This window comes from Emericellopsis cladophorae (assembly GCF_022114955.1).
Source record: "Emericellopsis cladophorae strain MUM 19.33 chromosome Unknown NODE_39_length_213758_cov_118_025819, whole genome shotgun sequence".
NCBI classification, from domain to species: domain Eukaryota; kingdom Fungi; phylum Ascomycota; class Sordariomycetes; order Hypocreales; family Bionectriaceae; genus Emericellopsis; species Emericellopsis cladophorae.
This window is the reverse complement of record NW_026250964.1, coordinates 1-24,003: the sequence shown is the minus strand read 5'-3', so window position 1 is coordinate 24,003 and position 24,003 is coordinate 1. Positions and strand designations below refer to the sequence as shown.

Below are 24,003 nucleotides of genomic sequence, written 5' to 3'. Positions count from 1 at the left end.
TCTTGTTGCGTATACGGGATCGGATAGTACAGCGACCGTTGGTTGGGTATCGGCTAGGTGAAGTTCTAAGTTAGCACGTGGATGTCGCCAGTGTAGCTAGTGTAAGCCTAATAGCACGTACGGTGCGTGTTAGATGTTGTCCGATTAGAACTTCTGTGTCCAAAGCCGTCCAAGTACAGGTAGGTATGCTTGGTTAATTGCCTCACGTCGTTGTGTGAGAGCCAGCCAACACGCGCAAGATGACTCTGGCTGCGACTCGTCCTCGATGCGAGTAAAATGTTCAAGTTATATCACGGCACAGATGACAAGAGAGAAGCCAAAAGAAATTGCGAGCGTCAAGTCGCGTTTGCCACGGCGAGTATGGGGGAGATTGGTGAAGTGTCCCTATGGGACCGATGTGGACGGACCCCAGAGCCCTTTGCTTTCACGTAACGTGAGGCTTCAAGCTGTCAGACAATCGCATCAGGCAGATATCCGTCCTCTGCCGTACGACACCAGGACCAGCTGCGGATGAGCCATCTCTCTGGTGGCAAGAATGGCCCAGTGCCACAGACGGGTCAATTTTAGAGTTCCGATCCGCAAGACGAAGAGAAACCACCAACCTGGGCAAAATTGGACGGACTGTTTTACGAGAATCGTGTTCTCATAATAGACTTTCTGGCTAAATTCCGCTGATGCTAGCAAAGGGCAGCAGTTTCGCCTCAGCTCTCAGCTCAAGCTCGTGGGAAGGCTACAGCAAGACACACCGTATATGTTGACCATTCACTGGGTTGGACTACCTCTGCCAGCACTTCTTGCACGCTCGCTGGTGGTCAATTGGTACGGCGTCCCAGAGTTCTCGTGTCCGTACGGTCAGGCATCACAGACTACTGCACGCATGTGATCCAATATGCATTTTGACTACAATCTACCCTCAAGCCAGGCAGTTCGCTCGCCCACGTGAACAGGACCATCCCGGACCCCAGCGAGGGTAGAAGTATTCTACTCCAGCTAAACAAGCAAGTGCAGACCATCTCGACGGCGCAGTTTCAATTTCCAAAGAACCGCACCGTCGGTGAATGCATGCGTGCCTACGCGTCGCGGGCTCGATGCCACGAGATGCTGTGTTTCAAGCCCCTCTTTTGCGATCCCCGGTCAGATCTCGCCGCCAAGTGCCTCGAGCTCCTTAATCACAGAGGTTTTGGTGTGGATCTTCTTCATCTGGGTGTCCTCCAGCTTCTCGCCGCCGGCGTGGCGCATCTCGAGGTCTTCAATGGCCCGAATCTTCTTTTGCAGGCTGCGCACCTTCTTCGCATTAGGATCTTGGGAGGCAGCCTGGTCACTCATGTGACTCGCAGCACCAGACTGGCCCTGTGGCGACCGGCCCTGGTTGGCGGTGCTGCGGCTCCTGCCATTGCGGTGGTTGCGCGATGCGTCGCGCGGGCTTCGTCCGTTGCGACGCTCGGGGCTGCGACCGCCCTCGTGAGCACCATTACGCTCCCGGGGCGGCGCGAGACTGGCTCCACCGCTGGGCTCAGGTTGAGGAGCTCCCTCTCCTTGTCCTCCCTGGCCACCCTTCTTGCCGCGCTTCTTCTTGTTCTTCTTAGCGCCGTCTTCTCCGGCTGGATCAGCTCCTGGTACGGTCCTCACAGCAGGCGTCTCGGTCGGCTCAGCTCCGGGGACAGTGCGGCGCGTGCGGCCAAACCCGTTGGGTCCGACATTCTGCGTGCCGTTGCTGACGATGTGAGCAGCACCGCCCTCATCCTCACGCTTGAAGTGCAGCGGAGTAGCGCCACCGCGAGCACCAGGGGGTCGGTAGGCACCCACAGGCTTGCTAGGGGTCTTTACTGTGCTCTGGTAAGCTTGAGCTGATGAGTGAGGCACTGGGATCGGTGCCAGCTCGTCACCGCTCGCGACCGACTCCGGGGACATTGGGCGCCACAGCACGTGGTAGAGCTCAATCATGTCCTCGTTGTACATGACTGTGCCACCAACGTGCCACAGCCTCACACCGTTGTCCACGCGTAGGCGAGGGGATGTAGTAGCGGTCATGATGTACTTGCTGTCAGGGCTCCATTCGCAGACGCTGGGGTTGCCACTCTCAATGGTGCACACCTTGTGATAGTCCTTCTGCATGTCATACACGTCGATCTGTCCAGCCAGGTTACCGAAACCAGCCACAAGGACGAAGCGGGCATTGGGCGAGAAAATGATTGTGTTGCGGGGGCCCAGAGGGAACGTCTGCTGGGCGATCGCGCGGTGGTTGAAAATGGTCGTCTTGGCTGGCATGAAGCCGTAGACGACACCGAACTCGCGGCCATTGGGGGACCAAGACACGTCGTGAATAGGGCCTTCCTTGTCCAACGTCACGCGAGCATCAAAAGCGCCACTCGTGCTGAGGAGGTACAGGGTCGTCTCGCCGTAGTAGCTTTTTCCAGAGCGGTCGACCTCTGTCTGCGCAAGCACCAGAAGGCTAGAGCCTTGTTTGTTCCACTTCAATTGCACCTTGTCGCCCTTGAAGAAAGTTTTCTGTGAAATCGGGCTGTCGAACATGGGGACGTTGAAGACTTTGACAGCAGCGGGTTGTCCCTAGGAGAAATTAGCATTGTATTTAAAGGAAGAGGGGCGGGGATCTTACTTTGCGCTCAGGCACAAAGACTGCGACGGCGTGGTTCTGGGACCCGGGCGCAAGGGCATAGTTCGAAGCACCCTCGACGCGCAGCTTCTTCCACACAGTAATCAGATCGTGGCTCTCGTGGAACTGCACCTCGTTGGTCACGAGGCGCGCGCAGTACTTCTCGTCGGCAGTGTATTGCAAGTTCCAGTTGCCTTGCTGCTTCTGCACGTAACTACCGACAGGCGTCTTGTCCTCGCCCGCGACGCCATCTTCAGACGTGCGCCAGATCTTCAGGTTCTTGGTCGCATCGCCGTTTTCGTCCTTGCTCGGTCGCTCCCATGTGATGACATAGGTGCCACGGGGCGAGAAGCCAATTTCGTAGACGTTCAGAAGCGGCAGGTAGAGGACTTGGCTACCTTTGGAGGCGTCGACGACAGTGACAGCCTCGGACGAGGCATAGCCGAAAAAACGGCCGCACGGGGAGTAAACGCAGCACCGGAGGTTTCCTTCAGGCTTGACGAACCCAGGAACTGGCTCGTATGACGGAGCCGCATCGAAGAGACCAATGGTCTTCTGGGTTCGGTAGGCAAACTGCAGTGGAGACGCCATGGCTAGTGAAAGGCACAGTATCTACCGCGAGTGGTTTGCTGTCGTGGGGATTGTTGTAGTGTGTTCTCGTTCCGAGATCGATGCACAGGACAGATCGTGGTAGCTCGACAAGCGGTGAGCCGTGCAGGCGTTTGGAGGGCTGGCTGACAGTGTACGTGTCGGCCGTGGATCTATGCAAGTACGTGTGCCTTTCAAGTATGGCGAATCGACCGTTGCTTTCTCAGTGGAGCCAAAAGACGCGTAGGGGAAGCCGTAGCACAGTCCGTCGATGGGCAGACGATGGCGGGGCTTTGAGCACGCGGACGTGGGTGGGCAGCAAGGTACAGCACGTATCTAGCTGGCTGGCTTTGGAGAGTGATGGAGAATCCGCGGGGAGCGTCGAGAGACGGTAAAACTAGACAATCGCCCACAGAAGGGGATGTGAGGAAGGGAAAATCGAATTGGCGAGGCGGAGGCCTGTCGCGGTGCGGTGCGGTGCGCTGGCAAGAAAAGACGACGACGAAGAAGAGAAGAGAAGCAGAAGAAGCCGTTCGAGAAACTGACTTTGTGCCGCCCGACGTTTTCCTCCCCGTTGAGTTTTTCCCGCTGCACCACCCGCACTGGCTACAGTGCCTGGCCCAAACGGGTCTAGCGGCCTGGGTGGAAGAGGGGCCTTCTCTCGAGGGGCCTATAGTGACTGAAAAAGCCAATCACATGTTCCTGGTTTGGTTCAACCATGGAAAACTACCGACTGTCGAGAGCTACATGTACACCTCACAAGATGCAAACCAGGGGACATGGCTTGACCACTTGGTAACTGTGATCAAACACACTCGCGGAGACATCATCACCGTCACAACCACCTGGAGAATCATAGGTACTTTGGGCAGGGTACTGAACTCCAGTCCTCTCCTGGCACCCCTTGCTTCGACATGGGTCTAATTATCTGCCCTTGACTTTCTCCTTCCAGCCTCCTTTCTCAAACAGCCAGAGCGCCTCCGTGGCGAAGGCTTGACTACCTCTGTGTCCGCCTTCTATGGAAGCAGCCTCGTTGAGCGTGTCCAGCACTCTGCCCTTCTTCATGGCGTTCCAAACGCCCATGGCAATGGGATGATTCTCAGTCGTGCCCCATTCACCTTTTCCTAACCGAAACAGAATGCGCCCCAGAGTCTGATACGCGATACACCTCTGCGCAGGTACGGCGCTGCGTCCCAAATGTGCTAGCTCTGCCACTGTGTAGCCAGCCGCCTCGGGGGCTTCACCATGATGATGCAAGCCCTTTGATGATGGTATAGCCCGGCTTACCCTTGGTGAAAGAAATCGTCCCTTGAAGTCGAAGCGCAGCGCCGACACGGGAATCTGTTCATGAGGGTAATACGGTGATTCTTGGTCGGCCGTGCTGTCGGGTGTAGGAACCGGTGCCATCCAGGCGAGTTTGCTTGGGTCGCTGGGTAGGCTCGTAAAGTATTTCTTGTGCAGCGACTCGAGAAAGTTTGGATCATTCGGGTCGAGATCGGTAGGCGGCGGCGCCGGGAAATGCGTTTTGTGCGGAAGGTCCTCCATGGCATCCAAGTTTGGCCTCTGCGTGGGTTCCGCGTCCTCATCGTAGTCGTTGGACAAGTTCACATCGAAGCGTCCTGTGGGGAAATCATCCTGCTCTTGCGCGTCCACATCTTCATCGGCTACTGATGCTTCTGCGAATCTGACTTTGGGTTTCGAAGGGACCTCAGCTTGTGCTTCTGCCGTTGGACCTGCCAGCTTCTCCGTATCATTCTTCGCAGCATGCGGTGCTGACGAGGAGTCATCAATAGTAGCTCGCTGCAAGAGTCTTCGCACCAAAGACGGATTCATCCCACTCAGGAGCTCCCGTTGCGCCTCTGCGATCTCCTCTGGTGACATATCATTCAGCTTCTGGCGGTTCTCCTCATCTATCCTCTGCTTCTCTATCTCGTCATATGTCATCTTCACGTTCGGTTCTGTTGATTGCGGTGTCGCTTGACTCGGCGCGGGTCGTGTCTGTGATGTGTGTTCCTCGTCATTACCAGCACTTCTCCGTTGCTTGAACGCAGACGCCTTCTTCCATCGTCGCTTGTGTTGCGGAAAGCCTGTGCTGGAGACGCCTTCCCCTGCGAAATCATTCGCAGGTTTCGTGGAGGCATCGCGCTCCACAATGTCGCCTATTAACGCGCTCGGATCCATGTGTAGTGGGTGCGAACTGTCTTGCGTGAGCGATGAAGAGAGAGGAGTGCTGGTGCAACTCGAGATTTTCGCGATAGCGACGTCAAGTGTCGGCGATCTGGCTGCACCCCACATCGCCTTTGGGCTACCCTAAGCGCTCGTCTCGGCATGACCCTCGTCAGTCAATATGGTGTCCAAATAGCCACAGGAGTTAAATGAGTGTGCAAGATAAGCACAGTGAGCGGCTCTCATGCGCACAGAAAGTTTGTGTTGTCTGATCCTGATGATTCTAACAGACGTTGGAAAAGATCATCCTTTCAAGTTTGTCAAATGGATTTGTGAAGCAACCCTACTTTGATCAATCTATTGTTGAACGTCGCAGAGCTATAGTTCACATGTTGACCGGACGAAAGAAGAGATGGGAAGGCCGATCGAGTCCAAATCAATAAACTCCAAGCATTTCAACACTTTTTATACCTAATGATTAAATTCCCGCCTGCGTTGCTGTCCGAAGGACCATTGAATGATCACCGCCACAGCTCACGCACTAGCCACATCACATGTGCATTAGCGCCGATCAGCTCCCATGTCTGTTATTTCTCACGGACATTTCGGTCAATCCGATCTGGCGACAACTGTCAAGAATTCAAGTGCCTCAGAGAGCAAAACGAGATCTTATGGAAAAATTAAGGTGAGAGGTATTGCACGTAGTGTACTGGCCTGAAGTCACAGCAATGACGTCTGCTTTTGTAATGCTTTACTGTCTGATCTGAACAAACGAGCCCTACTGCACGCAAGCAGCGCGCGTAGGGACACGCGAGTCGCGTGGTACAGATTTGTGGGCATGTTTCTTCAGAGAATGGTCAGCCTGACAATGAGGTCATTGAGGTAGGGTTAGCATATGTTCACATGATGTATGTAATTTTGTGACATCTCGAATGTGTATTTGGACGCCCATCACAAATTCTAGTTTGAGAGCCGCGATGAGTCGCGCTCTGGATGCATCGCGCTTATGTGACCAACCACAGCGGCAGATGGGGTGTACCCCTGTCACTTGCGTGTGTGCCTGGCTGGCACCGGCGGGCGGGCCCCCAGCAGCCGTGATCCCGTGCATGCAGAGAGGTCTGCATCACGCTGCATGCACAAAGCTTCGCCGGACGTCTCATTGCTAATTGGGCTATACAACACGTCTGAAGCGCATTCGTGTCTGGAAAAGCCCAGTCGACGTCTGAACTCGTTCTCGTCCGACGGTGCGCAATGTGCATGCTTGGGAACGAGGGACTGGCCCGGTACTCGTGGTTTTTAAGTCGACTGCTGATTATTCCAAGCCCGCACTAGCAGCCGCCGATCTGGCATCAGATACCCTACCCCACTCCTGCTTTCGCTAGTGCTAGGCGATGTACCCCGGGACGCTGGTTGGCTGTTTTAGATGCACTACTACAGTCCCCTTCTCGGTTCGGAAGGAAAGAATAACGTGCCCCTTCTGAGAGTCTGAGGTTCCGTTCGTTGAGTCGTTGCTTTGCTGGGCATGCGCGCCAGTGCCTTTTGGTCACCGTCTGCCTGCCTGCCTGCTTGCTTGCCTGAGGAAGGAAACCCCGTAGACCCCCTTCTTGCTGGTTGGCCTTGCCAGGCCTCGCCCCGCGAGGTTTGCCGGCTTATTAGTTGGTTTGGCTGTGGTTCCATTTGTTGCATTCGGTCGGTGGCCCGGCTGAAAAGTGCTTGCCCATTTGTTGCGTGTCTGTCATCGGCTGCTGCTGATAATTTCCATTCAAGCAATTCCGTTGCGAGCATCCCCCGTTTTTCGATACCCTCCCCATCTGCCTTTCTCTTCCCCTTCCCAACTTCTCCTCTCACCACCACCACAAAACCACGCAATTCCACCACGAGCACCATCTTTAATCATCAATTTCGACGCCATCACGCGTCTTCACCATTTCCAGGACCCCGACATCTTGTGCAACAACTTCTCTACTTGATTTTCGCTATACCCATTCATGTCTGCGGCACTCGCGCAGTCCTTGAATTGCAGGCTGAAAACGCGTCCAGTCTCGCAATCGGTCGCTGTCAGGCGCTGTGCCTGACCGACTCGAGGTTCGTGAGGCTATTCCCATATCTCGCAGCATTACCTACCCCCCCCCCCCCCCCCTCGGGCTCCACTCCCGAAATTCAACCACCTCGACGTCAGGCAGCGCAATCAATCCGCCTATGCACGTCACGGCATTGCTACAAGCCTTCAAGTTCCCCAAGTAACATTTTTTTTTATTTAACTCTGGCGTTGCAACGCGTAGTACGCTACTGACATATTTATTCTCCAGTTCCGAGCTACTTTCTTGTTTTCCTCCCATATATGGCTGTTTCCTGCGCTTCATCACCCGATTGCTAGGCACGCGGTTGCGGAGCAGGGTCTCGCGGCTGCCGTTAGCAATTCTCTGGAGAGACAGAGGGGCATCCGACAGTTCTGCACCACGTTATGGACACGTCGCGCTACGAGTCTTCGCCTGGAGAACTATCGTCACCCCCATCTGGACCATTGTCGGAACCTGGAACGCCGTCGCGAAAGGCACACACCAAGTCTGCGGCCGGCCGTACCAAGATGGACGAGGAGATCATGGTCAGTGATGATCAGCGGGCCAAGAACTCCGATAATAGCTATATCATTGAAGCCACCAAGGAGGAGGATCTGGGCAACGGCACAGTTCGCAAGTATGGCCTCATCAGCGGCGAGTGGGTGCAGCTGACAGCTGCCGGCGTGCCCAGGAAGAAGCCCGGCCGCAAACCTGGCATGGCAATGAAGCCGCGAGGGGAAGGTTCGGACGTGGAGAAAGCACGAAAGCCTAGAAAGCCTCGTGACCCCAATGCGCCACCTTCGCAGCGCAAGAGGAAAACCGGACATGCGGACTTGGATGGCATTGAAAACGCCGGTCCATCAAAGGTCTTCGCACTTGGTGCACCCAACGAGCCAGTTCCTCAGTACTCGCGAGCCGAGCAACACCAACACAGTGCCCCTCAGCAGCCTCACCACCAGCTTGGACAGCCCCAAACGCCATACGACCAGCGCAACTCACCAGTCGTCGCCAAGCGCGACAACTTCACCAATAGCATGCAGAGCATCCTCAACTCCGACACCCCAGCCCGCCCTCAAAGCTCTGCTGGGACAGCCATGCCTGTGCGATCGAGCGGTCAGAGCTATGACCCGATTCGCGATGGCAAGTACGATCCCGTTCGCGAGTCCATGGGATTCTCCTCCAACTCCGGATCACCGCGAGCCCCGAGCCAAGCACAGCCTGCCGCTGCTCAACGGTCACCTTCTATCGCGAGCTTGCTGGACCCCCATGCATCAGCTGCCCAGCGGTCACCTGGCCAAGCGCCAGGGCCAGGGCCAGGGCAAGGCCTCGCCACGGGTCACAACGCATTCCCGCCACCGCCTTCACGCGTGCCAAACGAATCTTCAACGCCTCGATCTACTGATTTCCGGAAGGAACAAACACAAGCAACATCGGCACCGACACCTACTCCCAAACCTGTCATCAAAGAGAGCCAGTTCACCACCATCGCCAACGGCCCTGTTAAAAGGTCATCGCCCAAGCAAAAAGCAGCTACGGGAATGTCAGCACCTCAGGGGGAGAATCTTGATGACATGCAGGAAGGCGATGGCCGCTCCATCCTCGACTTTGGACGTGCGAAGCCGGGCGAGGAGACGCAAGCACCTACGATTGTTCTCGATATCCCCATACAGGTCGGAGAGACAAACAAGTACGTCAACTTCCTGCGCCTGGCCGAGGACCGCTTTGGCTGGGATGCACTCCACCCTCGTCTTGCGGCGGACCGTGATCGCAAAGCGCGCATCGCTGCTGCTGCGGCTCATCTGGAGAAGGCTGAGTCAGGTCGTGACTCTGACGACGTCATGTCTGACATGTCGGACAATGAAGGCAGCAATCTCGACAATGGCTTGGCGAGCGGAGTCGATGCTCAAGCCAAGCCGAAGAAGAAGCGCATCATGAAGGAAGACAACTACGACATAGATGATGATTTTGTTGACGATTCGGAGATGCTCTGGGAGGCACAAGCTGCGGCAAGCCGTGATGGGTTCTTCGTATACTCTGGACCGCTGGTCCCGGAGGTGGAGAAGCCTGAGCGGTACGTATTTTTTATTAATGTGAAAGAATTCCTACTGACAATTCCGCAGACAAGAGTTGCCCAAGCGCGGACGCGGGAGCAGAGGAGGCCGCATGGGCACTAGAGGTGGCACCACACGCGGTGGTGCTTCATCGGGTGGCGCTGGCCGCGGTGGTGGCCCTGGTTCTCGAGGCGGCACGACCACACGGAAGCCTCGCATCAGTAAAGCCGAGAGGGCCCAGCGTGAGCTGGAGAAGTCGCAGCGCGAGCCGTTGTCGAAGCTCGGTGAAGGCCCTGCACCGACGCAATCTATCCATGCCACGACGCCCAATACCTTTTCGGTCCCGGAGCTCGGTGCTTGAGGGCGACCAGCGAGGCACGGCACCCATATCCAACGAATTTCTCTCTCGTTCGATACTTCCCGGTCGCTTTGTACAAATTCATTCGGCTAGAGATGCATTCATCCTGAGCCGAACCAGGACACGGCGCATCTAATTCTCCGACTAACATGTCGACATGGACATGGCATCGCATTGCTTTTCGTTGTGTTCGAGATTTGGCGTTTGGTATGAGGAATTCACATCCGGAGCGTTTTTGCATTTGCGTTTCGTGGGCGCGTTAGGGCAGGCCGAGAGGGCGGTCTACTTTGTAATGTCAGAGAAGGGCGATAGGGTGGACTGCCGTCGGTCTACTTTGTAATGTCAGAGAAGGGCGATAGGGTGTGGCGTGGAGAGAGATGCTGCATGGACTGGCGTAGGGAAAGGGAGCATACCGATTTCTCAGCCTACGGTATCATCTATCATAGCGTGAATGATCCAGTGTTACTGAGAGCTGCCAGGAGCAATCACACGCTTGAGTACTATGTACACCACAGACTTTCTCCGTGTGAGGAGGGAGATATAGCTTTAAAAGAGCACCGTTTCCCCCAAGTCTGGCCTTTATCCACCCATCACCAGTTCACCTGCTCTCCATGAAAATCCAGAAAAAGGGGCCGCCTGCGCTTTGTCTACTGACTTGATCACTCAGGCAATGCTGAACTCGGACACCTCGCCCATCTCATTCTTCGCCTCGCCACCGACCTTGTACGTGGCCCGCCATCGCATTTTGACACCGTCCACCTTGGCGGCCTTGTTGCCTGCTTGGTAGACATTGACCATTTGTGTGACGCCGCGGCTCTGCTTCGGAGCCAGGTCACGGCCCGTCTGTGGGTTGAGCTGCAGCTCGTAGCCCTGTGTTCTTCTTGTCAATACGTGATGGCCCCTCGGAATAGAATCAGGAAAAGCGAGAGACGTACCTTTGTCACGGCCAGCTGGAAGTGCAACTCGCTGACAGGCGCGGCGGCATTGTTGGAGAAGGCAAAGTTGACGTTGAGAGCGTTGCGCCCGGCAGGTCCACGTCCAGCTTGCATCTCAATGCGGACGGTCGTGTCGCTGAGGATCTGGCGGTGCTCCTTTGGCTTGGAGGGCGTCTCCGCCGGCAGGGCCGACGCAAAGTTCCACTCGTCGTCCTCGACGGGGGGAGCCGTCGGTTTGGGGGGTTGCGCGGCCGGCACCGCAGCGCCCAGGGAGGCGAACGGGTCGCTTGCGGGCTGTGCGGGAGGGACGAACTGCTGCTGCGAGGGCGGTTGGGGTGTCATGGACTGAGACCCTGACGGCGAAGCAAAGGCGGCGAACTGGTTTTGCGGAGGGGTAGGCGCCGACTGCTGCTGTGATGTGTTGTTCTCTGTCAGGGACGACAGCAACGCTGGTCCAGGGATATCTGTGTCTGTCAGCCCGACGTACTTGGAAGCATGTGATTCATGTCACTCACTGTCATTCTGGCCGAATCCCAAGGAGATGCCACCGCCTTGGCCAAAGCTACCCGAGTCACCCCCAATATCGAGGCCTAGAAGATCATTTTCGATACCGCCAGTCTGTGATGTGCCTTGTTGCGCCGCTGGTGCGTTTTGGCTGCCGCTCCCGTTCGCGGATGGCTCGTTGTCAAAGTCGATGAGAGACAACTCACCAGGAGCATTGCCGATGGTCGTTGTCTGAGAGGGCGCGGGGCCGCCGGCCGCGACCTTGGCGGCGCCCTCCATGTCGCCATTCTTCATGAGGCTGTATCGTTCGATGGTGCGGTGTATGCTGTCGTTGATCTCAAAGAGCTTGGCCACCGCCTCGTGGTCGTCCGACTCCTCCTCGCACATCTTCTGGATCTTGGGCTGCGCGCTCTGCAGTGCGGCGGCCAGCTCACTGAAGACATCGCCGTCCTGCATCTTGTCGCCTGGCTTGAAGGCCTCGAGGCGTTCCTCCAGCAGGCGGGCCTTGGCCTGGATCTTGCCAATCTCCTCGGCGGCCTTGGCGCGGTAGTCGGTCTTGGATCGGGTGTCGAAGCCAGCCATGACCTTCATCAGTCGATTCGCCTCCTGCAAGTCATGCGGTGTGCCACGGCGAATGAGCTCCTGGAGCTTGGCAGACTGGGCTTCCTTCTCCTCTTCCTCCATCTCTTCGGGGGACTTGAGGTTCTGGTCTGGTCAGCTCCTGATACTCGCTCACTGCTGCTGACACCCTCTCCTACTCTCGTGAAAACTTACATCGCTTGGGTTGAGCACGGCTGCATCTTCTCTTCGCACCTCGGGGAAGACGTAGCCCTTGTAGCTCAGCAACCTGTGCATGTCGCGGATGAAGCCCAAGTCATCCTTGTAGCGACTTGTCTCGCACAACGTCAACCGCCACTCCTCAATCGCCTCCAGAATCTTGGCCTGCACCCTCGTGGGCCGCATAGGCGGTCGTTCCGGGAACCGTCGCACCAGCTCGTTGAGGAATTCCTTGGTGCTGATCTGCAGGTGGAAGGGATACCCGCAGTTCTTGACGCAGATGTCGAGCAGGTTGACGGCGAGCAGGGCGACATTGGGGTTGCGGTGGTTGATGTAGTTGACAATGGCGGTCGCCGCCTCGCGCGGCGCAGTGCCCTTCTTGCTGTTGATCAGGTCCGAGATCTCGAGGTTTAACGCGAGGTTGGGCTCGTAGTTCTCGGGACTGCACGCAGCTTGGATGAAGCGCTGGAGCTGCGAGGGGGCGCGACCGAACTCGCCCCAGCGATCGCGGGCAGCGGCCCTTGCGGAAGCCGCCTCCATGGCGGTGATGTGCGTGCGCGTGGCTCTTCAGGAGCTGTCCGATATCGTGGACGAGCGTTCGGGGAGTTGTCCAGTCCGTTCGAGGAGTGGTAATCTAGGTGCGTGTTCGCAAGTTGGGGAGAAGATGCTAGTATTGCAATGCTTGTGAATAATGAATGAGACGCTTGGGTGCAGACATGAACCTCCACAGACAGACACAGCTGTCGTTGGCTGAGGCTGGAGCTGTTGGATCTGCTGGATCTGCTGGAGAGGGGCGCATCGACGGGCAACGCTCGCTGTGGTTGAGGCCATTGACGTCGCCCAATTGACGTACGTACCATGCCTCGACGGAGGAGGTCTTGGCACTGCTGACTGTTCTAATCCGTCCACCAATGCCTGCATGACTCGAGGCTCAAGGTACCGGACGCTAATTGATAATCCGCTCCGGTCATGACCCCGCCTGCCAAAATAATCCGGGCAGGTGGCCCAAGCGAGAGTTGCCCCTCCATACTAGACTGGAGTAATAATTAATTATTATCAGTACCCAGCGATCGTCCTCACTCTGTTGCTGATACTTCCACCCGCCATCAGAGAATCTCGCAAAGCACAAAGATCACGACAACACCGACAGAATGGTCCGACACAAGAAGGATTTTGGAAAAGGCAAGCGCGGTGGCGCTCACTCTGGTCCTCCTCGCTCACGGCGCACCAACGAAGATGGCACGCCCGTCGTGGTCCCCTTCAAGGCAGCTTGCTGGGATCTCGGCCACTGCGACCCGAAACGCTGCTCTGGCAAGAGGCTGATGAAGCTGGGTCTCATGCGGCCCCTTCACGTCGGCCAGCGACACAAGGGCGTCATCATCACTCCCAACGGCAAGACGACAATCTCCCCTGCCGACAGAGAAATCATGGATCGATACGGCGCGGCGGTGGTGGAATGTTCCTGGGCGCGGACGGGCGAGATCGTGTGGAACAAGGTTGGTGGCAAGTGTGAGCGACTGCTGCCGTATCTCGTGGCCGCCAATTCCGTTAACTATGGAAAGCCGTGGCGGCTGAACTGCGTGGAGGCATTGGCAGCCGCGTTCTTCATCTGTGGCCACCCCGATTGGGCGGAACAGGTGCTGGAGCCATTTTCCTACGGACAATCCTTCTTGCAGATCAACTCAAGTCTGTTGAAGCGATACGCCGCCTGTACGGACGAAGCGGGCATCAAGCAGACACAGCAAGAGTGGATGGAGAGGTTGGAGCGGGAGTATGCGGAGAGCAGAGAGGACGGAGGAGGTGATATGTGGACGAGTGGGAACACCAATCATCGAGAAGCCGTGTCGTCAGATGAGGGTGGCAGCAGCGATGAGCAAGAGGACGAGGACGAGGACGACGAAAGTGTGGACGGGATATACCTGGGCAAGAAACCCGCCAAACCAAAGCCTGAAGAGGAGGAGGAGGAGGAGGAAGACAGAGATCCGTACGCGCTATCAGATGACAGCGACGACGATGCCGCCATGGAGGAGGTTCGCCGCAAGGTGCTTGCGTCCAAGACGTTTAGCAATCCACAGCCAGACGACAAGAAGAAGCCAGAGACGATGCCGCGGCAAGAGCAGCTCAGGCCGGACCACGGCGTCAAGCCAGACTCGGACAATGAGGACAGCGACTCTAACGGCGAGGATGACGATGATTTCGATAACATCATCGACGCGACGCCAGTCACCGACAAGATTGGGCTTGCCAAGCTGGACAAGGAGAGAGAAAGAGCGGCCATTACGACTAAGACGTTCTCATCGGGTAGTGTCGCGGCGCCCGGTAGGTGGTAATATGCAATACATGTTGTACATACTCTTGGCGTCTATATACCCTCCCTCTCCATGATCTACTTTTTCTCGTCGTGTACACTAGATTGTTACAATGTCCTTGCTTCTTCGATGATGTCGTATGTCTGGATCTGGTCGTCAACTTGGAAATCCTCAAAGTCCGTAAAGGCCATGCCGCATTCGGAGCCTTTGCCCATTTCCATGACATTTCGTTTGACCTGTTTGAGAGTGTCTATGTGGCCTATGAGGGATGTTAGCAATCTGGTATACTTGTTGAGATGTCTTCGAAGAACCTACCGTCGTATATAACCTTGCCTTTCCGCAGGATTTTGACTCGAGATGTCTTCTTGATGGATCCGTTTCGCACCCTGCACCCTGCAATGTTCTGGTATTTGCGGCCCTTGACGTTGATGGGGAATATTTGCAAGACGTCGGCCTCGCCGAGCACCTTGTGCGATACGCTCTTGGGCAGCAGCGCCGACAGGACCGCGCGGGTCTCGTCGACGAGGTGGTAGATGACGCTGTGGTCGATGATGCGGACACCAGCCTGCTTGGCCATCTGACTAATGTGCGGCAGGATCGCGGTGTTGAAGTTGACAATCACGCTGCCCGAGGTGGCGGCATGATCGACGTCGAACTCGGTGATCTGGCCTGTCCCTTGCCGGAGGACCCTGGAGCGAACCTCGTTGTTGCCCTGCTCGAGCACGGACGCGACGACCGCCTCCACGGAGCCGGCGACGTCCGCCTTGACGGTGAAGTTTTGCGTCGTGATCTTGGGGCCGGCTTCTTCGGCGGGCGCGTCCTCGCCGAGCTCTTCCATCTCCTTGGCCGCGGCTTCAGCTTCCACTCGCTCGCGCTCCCGCGCCTCTTGCTCAATAATGTACGCAGAGTCCTGCTGTCGCTGTGTCATCTCTTCGCGGTAGTCAACGGCAGTCTTGGCCTTGTCCTCGTCGAGAGCCTGGAGCACCTGGGTGCCGGCCGGGGGCAGGTCGCGCCAGCCCAAGACCTCGACAGGCGTGCCTGGTGGCGCCTCGGTTACTTCGGCGCCGGCCTCGTTTCGAAGGAGTCGGATGCGGGCCCAGCTATGACCGGCGACGATAATGTCGCCCGTCCGCAGGGTGCCTCGCTTGACGAGCACCGAGGCGACCTTGCCATCCTGCTTGATACTCGACTCGAGAACCCAGCCTTCGGCCATCCCGTCCAGCTCGGCTCGAGTGTCCAGCAGCTCCGACAGTGTGACAATATTCTCCTCGAGGTCATCCATGCCCTTGCCTGTCTTGCCGCTGACACAGACCGTCTGCACGTCGCCGCCATAGTCCTCAATCTGGACACCATGCCTCGACAAGTCCGCCTTGACCTGCTCGACACGCGCCTCTTCCTTGTCGACCTTGTTGATGGCCACAATGATGGGGACCTTGGCATTGTTCGCGTGCTTGAGCGCCTCCAGTGTCTGGGGCTTCACGCTGTCGTCGGCGGCCACGACGAGCACGACAATGTCGGTGACGTTGGCTCCGCGCTGTCGCATTGTCAGGAAGGCGGCGTGGCCGGGAGTGTCGAGGAAGGTAATGGGCTTTCCCGAGGACATCTTGACGACGAACGCACCAATATGCTGGGTGATGCCACCGTGCTCCTGGGCCACGATGGACGACTTTCTGAGGTAGTCGAGTAGAGTCGTCTTGCCGTGGTCGACATGACCCATGATGGTGACAATTGGTGGTCGCGGTGGCAAGGTCGACGGGTCCTCTGGCGCTGGTCGTGGCCGTAGATCCCTCTGAGAGCCATTGTCGACGGTGGGCTCGAAGCCATACTCCATGGCGACCAGCGAGGCCGTCTCCCCGGTCATGATCGTGTCCACTGACATGTTCTCGAAGCCCAACTCCTCCAGATCGCGTAGGAAGCTGGTCTCGCCCTGCTTCATGGCACTGGCAAGGCTGGAGACGTTGATGTACTCTGGCAGGAAGATGGGGACCGCCTCTGGCTCGTTCTGCTCCGCCTCCTGCTCCTTGCGCAGTCTTCTCTCCTCTTTTCGCCGTTGCTGCGCCTCGTACCGCATAAACTCCTGCTCGTCCATGTCGTCGTTGTCGTACCTGCCTCGTCCCTCGTTTCGGGACGGACGCCCCGACTTTTTGCGCTTGTCGGCCTTCCTCTTCGAGTAGTCCTCTTGTTGTCCATCTTGTACAAACCGTGACGATGGGCGAGGAGCCATCTCTTCGGTGGGCAGAGTCGAAAACAGAGTGGGTGTCGCCATGGGCGCTACAGGTGTAGGCTTGGGCGCGGCCGTCAGCCTCGCGTCGAGGTCACTCCAGAACTCCCCCTCGGATTGCTGCGCTCCTTGCTCTCGCTCCCTCTTTTGCTGCGCAATCCTCTCGCGTGACTTGGCCGCCCGAGCCCTCGCGTCATCCGACTTGCGCGCCTCTAGCATCGCGTCGAAGCTAGTGATTTTTGGCGAATTATCTGCGGGCGCCTGGTCTGTTGCACGTCTGTTGACAGGTTTCCAGTCCTTTGCTGGCGCATTCCAAGAAGGCGCCGGCGTGGTCTTGATGGGCTTCTGGGGTGCGGGTTTGGAAGCCGCTGCCGGGGGCGGTGTCTTGATATCCGTTTTGCGCTGGCTGAATGCGCCCCAAGCAGCGGCTGCCGGGGTCGCTTGGGGAGCTGCTGGCTGAGGTCGCTTTTCCAGGCCCTCCGTCTTGACGTTGTCGAGAATCTTGTCGATTTTCGAGCTTGACCTTACCTGCTCGGGTTCCTTGTCACCGTCTCCATGGTGTTCGTGACGCCCTTTTCTCCTTGGTTGCTTCTGCGTCTCGTGTTTTCGTCTGCTGTCTTTATGTTTGTGGCGATCGGAATGGCGCTCTGTGCCGCCATCGCTACTTCTCTCAGTCCGCGACGCGTTCTTGGCTGGCGACGTCTTTGGCGGCTGGGGCGCCGGCGCTGGTTTAGGGGGTACAGGATCACTTATTGTCGCCTTTTTCGCCGCGAAACCACCAAATCCTCCGCTCACAGCGCCAAACCCTCCACTGACAGGACCCTTTGACGCTGGGCTATCTCCGTTTGGCGAGTCGCACAGCAAGGAGCTCGTGGAGAAGAGACGGTGTCGAGAAATGCAGTTTGCCGTCGCTGGCACACGGAGGGCCTCATTTCGTAGTGTCGCGCGACATCTCGAGGTGGACTTGGCCAAGGGCAGCTGCCCACGGCAGAAGTGGCAGATGTAAGAACTGCTGCGCTCCTGATTCGAGTCAGTATTGCGTAGGTCGAGATCAGACAGAGAGGCCTGTACCTTGAGTATAGGAGCTCTTAACATTGCCGACATGTGGTGACGCCGAGATTGGCACCGGTTCGATGCTATAAAGAAAGCATGTCGCGTTCGCGTAGATGACGCTGGAAGTCTGTCTGGTCGTCTGTCTGTGGTGGAGCTTGGCGATCGGCATTACGCTGCAGCCTTTCTGTCGGAAATTGTCCGCCTGCAGGGTAGATAGCTGCCCAGAGTAGGATGTCGGAAATAAACGAGCAGCTCGCTCGACCAAGCTCAGCCACCATCAAGAGCTACTCAGCAGCGCTGACAATTTACTCGTTGGTCAATAATCTGCCAACTATTCATCCAATTGTCAAAGAATCACTGCTTCTGATTCAAAATTAGCAGCAAGGTGCTGTGAGTGCTCTAGAGCACCGGAAACCAACGCGCGTGTGAGAGGATCAGAGGACCCTTTTTGTCGTCATCTCCATCTGGACCCTGAAAAGCTCTGATTGACGTCTTGCCTCCTAGTCTCACACCATCAAGGGAGCAACACCAACCCGAGCATCTGCTCTGCGTTCATCATGGCGCCTGCGAAGAGAGCTGCCAAATTCCAGTCAAAGACCGGCACCGCCGCCAAGGACGGGAACGGAAAGCTTCCCGCACCGTTCAAGAAGCCCTCCGAGGTCCTCCAACCCTTCATCGACACGCTCTCCCCCAAGCATGTCTACATCACCCATATCGACAACCACCCTGCCGACTTCAAGCGCAAAATCTTTGTTGTCCCCGTGCTCATGAACATTGCCATTGTCGGCCTGTTCTGTCTCCGTGTCTGGTGGATTGTGCCCTACTACATCCAGCTCCTGGCCAACGGTCTTGGCCAAGTGAACGAGACAACCCTCAAGGTCGAAGAGGCGTCGTGGTCCGACCTGGCTTGGGAGATTGGTGGCAGGGCGCTCAACTTCTTCTTCGACTTTATCCTAGTGGTATTTGTCTGGCCCTGGCCCCTCGAGTTCGCGGCAGGATGGAAGCATGGAAACCCTTGCCAGTGGCGCTGGGTCGTCGGCTTTCGCCAGCAGGAGATCTACGTTCGCCGCTCTCGAGAGTGGGACAGTGCGCTGGGTGACATTTTTCTGGGCAAGGACTCGATGAAGATCCTGACCCATTACATCGCCGACGCAACAAACCCAATGCGCCAGGAGCAAAAGACGGGCTACCTCCTCATGAATGGACAGTGGGACCTCGACTGGGCCGGCATGATCGCAGCACACACGCTTGTGGACAAGAAGGAGATTGCCATTCAAGCTTTCAATACCATTGTCCTGATCCACACCGAAGAGCACGGCTGGCTGCAGTACGACGTGAAGAAGCAGGCGTCCACAGCCGAGGATGCGAAGCGGAGGCAGCTGTTTGCGTTCAGGGACGCGTTGACACGGCTGGGGAAAGAGGATCTCTTCTACCGATGGGTGGAGCTCGTGCAGTACGAGGCCGACGCGCCGGGTGGGTTTAGCAAGGAGAAGCAGGACAAGGCGGCGAGCAAAATCCGGGAGCTGTTTGAGAAGGAGGGTGTTGACTTTGATCAGTTATGGCGGGATACTGTTGATGCGGTTGATGCGTCGGCGCAGGTTTGAACGAGGTATTCCCGTGGGTATGACTCAAGTTTTTGGGCACTTACAGGACGAGTGCTCTTTTGGTATCGACAATGAAGCCTTGTTCCTGACGACGATTGATTTTCTTTCGGCGCCTCGACTCCATCTTCGGCAACTCGCAGAGTTTGCACGGGCCAGGACTGTGTATTGCTGAGGAAGCGTGATGGTTATTGAATCTGCTGGGCTAGGATGACTGACTCGGGGGGTCTTGCTTGTTGAGCCCGCTCCTGTTTTACATCAGCGAACGGTAGAAACAAGCCTGGAACAGGCTGTTCCAGACCTCACCTTCACCGGATATCACCACTGCTAGCCTTATGAAGCCCAGTAGATTGATGTTCTCTCCTTTCAAAGTCAAGATGATTTATTCTGAGCAGGAAGCCTCCTGTGCAAGGAGCCGAGTCGATGAGGCTCCTTTGCAACAACGATCTCGACCAGCCTCAACTAATCCTCCCCATCCCCTTTGGCATCACTTCAAGATTGATTGCCCCGTGAAGACGCTTGCTCTTTCCAACCCTCATAATCAAAGTCAACGAGGCATCTACTCTAATCCGCGCAACAAACTGCTCTCCAGCAGAAACATTTCGATCTCGGGCCTGTATCTCTCCTTGCTTTCGCATATCACGGCATACTTCAACATTATTCCTACTCGTCGAGGGATTTCAGCGCAAGGTGCCATTGCCAGAGCCTCAATCCTACTATTCTTACTACGATAAAAACCCAGTCTTGCCATCTCAAGCTGAGCAGGCCCGCAAACGTCATGTCCAGGCGAAAACAGTCCTTCGCCCTTTCCAAGCTCTCGTCACGAATATGCGATTCCGTGAGGATCATGGCTGTATCTTTGCTCTCACATTCAAAGCCCACGAGACAACGCTTCAGGGCCCGTCAGTCCGCACAGCAAGCAACTCACCTTATCGCATCACTGACATCCCGGGCAAGGGACTGGGAATGATGGCTACCAGAAGACTCACAAGAGGCAAGCGTATTCTCACGGACACGCCTCTCATCAGAACTCACATGAGAGATAAGTCCACTATCTCCATTGCCCAATTTAATAGCCTTTCCACCAGCGGGCAGGACCAGGTCCTCAGCCTGGCCAACATCTGCAAGCATGGTCATCCCGTTGTCGGCATCATCTGGACCAACTCCATCCCCCTCACCCTCAATGGCAACGAGGCAGGCCTGTTCCCGCTTGCCTCACGAATCAACCATTCCTGCGTGCCCAACACCGTGCACTCTTGGGACGAAGAACGTGGAGAGTTGCGAACACACGTGATTCGCGACATCCAAGACGGCGAAGAGATCACCAGTTACTACCCCTCCTCCGTGGCCGAGTACGCACTTCGCCAGGGCCACTTCTGGAAATTTCATGGTTTCCGCTGTGCTTGCACACTATGCCTCCTCCCCCTCGCGGAACGAGAAGCAAGCGACAACCGCATCCGCCGGATCATCGTTCTCGAGCAGAGCCTGGACCTCGCCTGGCAGCACAGGCGACACTGCACACCCAAGGGTGCGCAGCTCAAGCTCGTCGGGACGTTGCTGGATCTGTACCGCGAAGAAGGCATTGCTGACTGGCGCCCGATGCAGGCACTCATCCGCGGCTCTACCCTGGCCACGGAGATGCATAGCGACAGGCGAGCGACTATTCTTGCAGAGAGGGCTTACAAAATGTCCATTGACCTGCGGGGACATGACCATTCACAGACAAAGCAAATGGGAGGACGAGTGATCCGTATGAAGCAGTGCTTGGACGAGTGGGGAGGATATGGCGCTGTGGAACGTCGACCGGCAGAGATGACAGATGGCAACGTCGACAACTGGCTATACCATCGGAGTGGTCCGGATGTCGACCTTTGGGGGTGCACGGAAGAGCAGCGTACGATGCAGTACGGTCGGTGATCCGTGAGTGGTCTTACGGTGTGCGGACGCGGTGCTAGCAGAGAAGCAGCGAGGATAGGATCTAGGCATCTTCAGAGAAAGAGAGGAGATCTTGCCTTAAGACAGAGGCGCCTTTAGAATTTGAAGATACTCTCCATCATGCTACAGTAGGCTCGCATTGTTTACGTTGCCCCTGAGTAGATGAGAATCCGACATTCTCATCTGGAGAAGACATACTCGTATAATTCGCTGAGAAGAGCCTCATAGTTCCATACAGTTCAGCCTAAACATTAGCCGCAAGCAATACATGGAAAGACGACTGACTTCCCAAGGCCAGATATCGGGTATTCATCTCATGATCGCTTCCTATATCATCTCGAGTGTCCATGTTACTCCGGACTTGCGTGTAGGCACTAGGACGTGCTGGGTAGCTGGTCTTCGACGCCGAAAAGGGTTCGAACGGTATGATTACGAAAATCGCAAGCATCGGCATCTATCCTGCTGGAACGACGCAGTGACGCCTTATCGACCACCGAATGATTTGTCTCGAAGGCCACGGTGGCACTGACTGGCGCACTCCAAGTCAGCAGTCAGGACGATAACCTGTTCCGTGGTCTTCAGAATGCCGATATTCTTGATGCAAAAAGCAAGCCTCATAGTTTCCTGTCTGTCCGTCTAATTTGTTCCAAAAGACAGGGCGCTGCCATTGTTAGATACACTTCTGACCTTTGAACTCTGGTCGTAGCCTCGTAGGTAGTCAGGAAGTGAGGCTCAGAGCCTCAGCAGCCTCAGCTGCCAAGTGAATGAAGGCCATTTACCTTACCCGGCACAGCCATCCCAACGCCCTCATCCACGAATTTGACAGCGCAGCGCCCTTGAGCTCGTGCGGCAGTCCCCTTTCCATCGTCACAAAATCTAAAATTAAATAAAAACCAATCCTCCTTCGGCAACACGCATCCTAATAATATCTTCGACAGCGCATCCAATGGCCTTGTGAGCCACCACGACGTCGCCACCATCCATCCCTAAGGTACCCCCAATCTCTCGCTACCTGGCCGAATTGTGGACCCTCATCTTTCCTTCCAGCGACCAGACGTACCTACGTTGGCGGCGCAAAATATTCGGACGATCACAGCCCTGCGACGCAGCCTGCTAGCGAGCTGCCATTGCCATCATCATCTTCGACGTGCGAACCTAGGCTTCGCCCACGCCCGTTCTCGTTTTTCCTCGGTTGCTGCCGCGCAGCTACACACGACAAACCGCCATTGACCTAACGGGCGACGCGTGCCCCCGACCGCTCACCAATCCCCTATCTGTCGATCTAGGCTAGACAATCCAGTCTAGTTATCCACCACAGTCCCCCCCTTCGCACCATAGCCCAGCAGCCATCGACTGACATGTCTTCGGGGCTGACAAGGCGCCGTGGCGCTGGCGGTGCCGCGCAGAACCTCGCAGACTCGGAAGCCACACCCTCGAGAAACAGCTCGTCCCACAACGTCCGCGACGCTGGGCCCGAGACCAGCTACGACACGAGCGAGAATGGGCACAAGATCGCCTTTGACCCTAGAGACATGAGCGAGAGCGCCGAGCGCAGCAAGCAGCCCAAGCTCACCATGATGGAGGAGATCCTCCTGCTGGGCTTGAAAGACAAACAGGTGCGGATCATCTGACCCGCCCACGGGACGCACCCGTCGAGCGAGCGAGCGTGTACTGACAGGGCGTCACAGGGCTACCTCTCCTTCTGGAACGACAACATCTCCTATGCCCTGCGCGGCTGCATCGTCACCGAGCTCGCGTTCCGCGGGCGGATCAGCATGGAGAAGGATCCCGCGCGACGACGCTTACCGCTGGCCGACCGGAACATTGAGGTGATTGACGAGACCATGACCGGCGAGGTGCTCCTCGACGAGGCCCTCAAGATGATGAAGCAGAGCGAGAAGATGAGCGTGGCCACCTGGATCGACCTCATGAGCGGCGAGACGTGGAACCTCATGAAGATTGGGTACCAGCTCAAGCAGGTGCGTGAGCGCCTGGCCAAGGGTCTCGTGGACAAGGGCATCCTGCGCACCGAGAAGCGCAATTTCCTCCTCTTCGACATGGCCACCCACCCCGTCGTCGACGGCGGCGCCAAGGAGGAGATTCGCCGGCGCGTCCGCAACGTCCTCACGCAGCGCACCGTCGTTCTGAACGGGAGCCAGTGGCTGCCCGAGACCCTCGAGTTCCGCTACCTGCGCACCCTCGCCATGGTGTGCGCCGCCTACGCCGCCAACGTCCTCGAGAACGCGCTGTCGACGCTCGGCCACGAGGCCCGCGAGCGGGCCTTTGCCCAGACGGACGAGCTGCTCGCCGACTACAGCCAATGGCCCTTTGGCAAGAAGGCGACGGGCAACGGCATTGGCGCCAACCTGCCGCAGATTGTGGCCGAGGTATGTGCTGACCTGGACTTGGTGCTTGCCACTGACTGCAATGACTGACTGACACGTCACAGGAAATGAGTAAGAACAAGGACAAGGAGCTCCAGCTCGAGGTCGTAGCCGCCTGCTTGAGCGTCTTCACCCGCCTCGACTCGCTGCTGTAGGTCTCTTGAGTCGAGTCGAGTCTCTCGAGCCTTGGCCTGGCGCGGCCACACTATATACGAACCCTCTCGATCATGACTCGGCGGCCCGCCCCATTCGACTCGAACCGTCGCTTTCATATCCTTGCGTGGGACCCCTAGTACGCATTTCCTTCTGTTGAGCCGGTCGCACAAACTATGATCGGGGGGGGGGGGGGGGGGGGGGGCAAAAAAAACAAAACAAAAAAAAAAAAAAAAAGAAGAGACCGGCAGACAGACGAGTAGGAGAGGTGAAGTGGGTGTGGAATGAAAGGGG

At 56.8% G+C, this 24,003-nt stretch overlaps 9 protein-coding genes across 9 annotated transcripts; 5 read left to right on the top strand and 4 right to left on the bottom strand.

The window, feature by feature from the left end:
- Positions 1-1,134: 1,134 nt before the first annotated feature.
- On the bottom strand, positions 1,135-3,205 carry J7T54_000220 (Eukaryotic translation initiation factor 2A-like protein; the record flags this gene model as incomplete). The annotated part of the gene is made up of 2 exons (XM_051508021.1): positions 1,135-2,568; positions 2,618-3,205. The coding sequence occupies 2 exons, from the start codon at positions 3,203-3,205 to the stop codon at positions 1,135-1,137; spliced, it is 2,022 nt and encodes a 673-aa protein (XP_051360776.1).
- Positions 3,206-4,126: 921 nt separating this feature from the next.
- Positions 4,127-5,383, bottom strand: J7T54_000219 (RNA polymerase II-associated protein-like protein; the record flags this gene model as incomplete). The annotated part of the gene is made up of 1 exon (XM_051508020.1): positions 4,127-5,383. One exon carries the CDS (start codon positions 5,381-5,383, stop codon positions 4,127-4,129), a length of 1,257 nt encoding a protein of 418 aa, XP_051360775.1.
- Positions 5,384-7,832: 2,449 nt separating this feature from the next.
- Positions 7,833-9,840, top strand: J7T54_000218 (Histone promoter control protein-like protein; the record flags this gene model as incomplete). Its single annotated transcript, XM_051508019.1, has 2 exons — positions 7,833-9,499; positions 9,549-9,840. 2 exons carry the CDS (start codon positions 7,833-7,835, stop codon positions 9,838-9,840), a joined length of 1,959 nt encoding a protein of 652 aa, XP_051360774.1.
- A 660-nt stretch (positions 9,841-10,500) lies between these two features.
- Positions 10,501-12,593, bottom strand: J7T54_000217 (ADP-ribosylation factor-binding protein-like protein; the record flags this gene model as incomplete). The annotated part of the gene is made up of 4 exons (XM_051508018.1): positions 10,501-10,707; positions 10,773-11,236; positions 11,288-11,981; positions 12,051-12,593. 4 exons carry the CDS (start codon positions 12,591-12,593, stop codon positions 10,501-10,503), a joined length of 1,908 nt encoding a protein of 635 aa, XP_051360773.1.
- Positions 12,594-13,204: 611 nt separating this feature from the next.
- Positions 13,205-14,383, top strand: J7T54_000216 (Ribosome biogenesis protein-like protein; the record flags this gene model as incomplete). Its single annotated transcript, XM_051508017.1, has 1 exon — positions 13,205-14,383. The coding sequence occupies one exon, from the start codon at positions 13,205-13,207 to the stop codon at positions 14,381-14,383; it is 1,179 nt and encodes a 392-aa protein (XP_051360772.1).
- Positions 14,384-14,469: 86 nt separating this feature from the next.
- J7T54_000215 (Translation initiation factor IF-like protein) lies at positions 14,470-17,687 on the bottom strand (the record flags this gene model as incomplete). The annotated part of the gene is made up of 2 exons (XM_051508016.1): positions 14,470-14,621; positions 14,678-17,687. 2 exons carry the CDS (start codon positions 17,685-17,687, stop codon positions 14,470-14,472), a joined length of 3,162 nt encoding a protein of 1,053 aa, XP_051360771.1.
- A 506-nt stretch (positions 17,688-18,193) lies between these two features.
- Positions 18,194-19,240, top strand: J7T54_000214 (uncharacterized protein; the record flags this gene model as incomplete). The annotated part of the gene is made up of 1 exon (XM_051508015.1): positions 18,194-19,240. One exon carries the CDS (start codon positions 18,194-18,196, stop codon positions 19,238-19,240), a length of 1,047 nt encoding a protein of 348 aa, XP_051360770.1.
- Positions 19,241-20,272: 1,032 nt separating this feature from the next.
- J7T54_000213 (SET domain-containing protein-like protein) lies at positions 20,273-21,154 on the top strand (the record flags this gene model as incomplete). Its single annotated transcript, XM_051508013.1, has 1 exon — positions 20,273-21,154. One exon carries the CDS (start codon positions 20,273-20,275, stop codon positions 21,152-21,154), a length of 882 nt encoding a protein of 293 aa, XP_051360769.1.
- Positions 21,155-22,530: 1,376 nt separating this feature from the next.
- On the top strand, positions 22,531-23,711 carry J7T54_000212 (Vacuolar protein sorting-associated protein-like protein; the record flags this gene model as incomplete). Its single annotated transcript, XM_051508012.1, has 3 exons — positions 22,531-22,788; positions 22,861-23,559; positions 23,622-23,711. 3 exons carry the CDS (start codon positions 22,531-22,533, stop codon positions 23,709-23,711), a joined length of 1,047 nt encoding a protein of 348 aa, XP_051360768.1.
- Between the last annotated feature and the right edge of the window lie 292 nt (positions 23,712-24,003).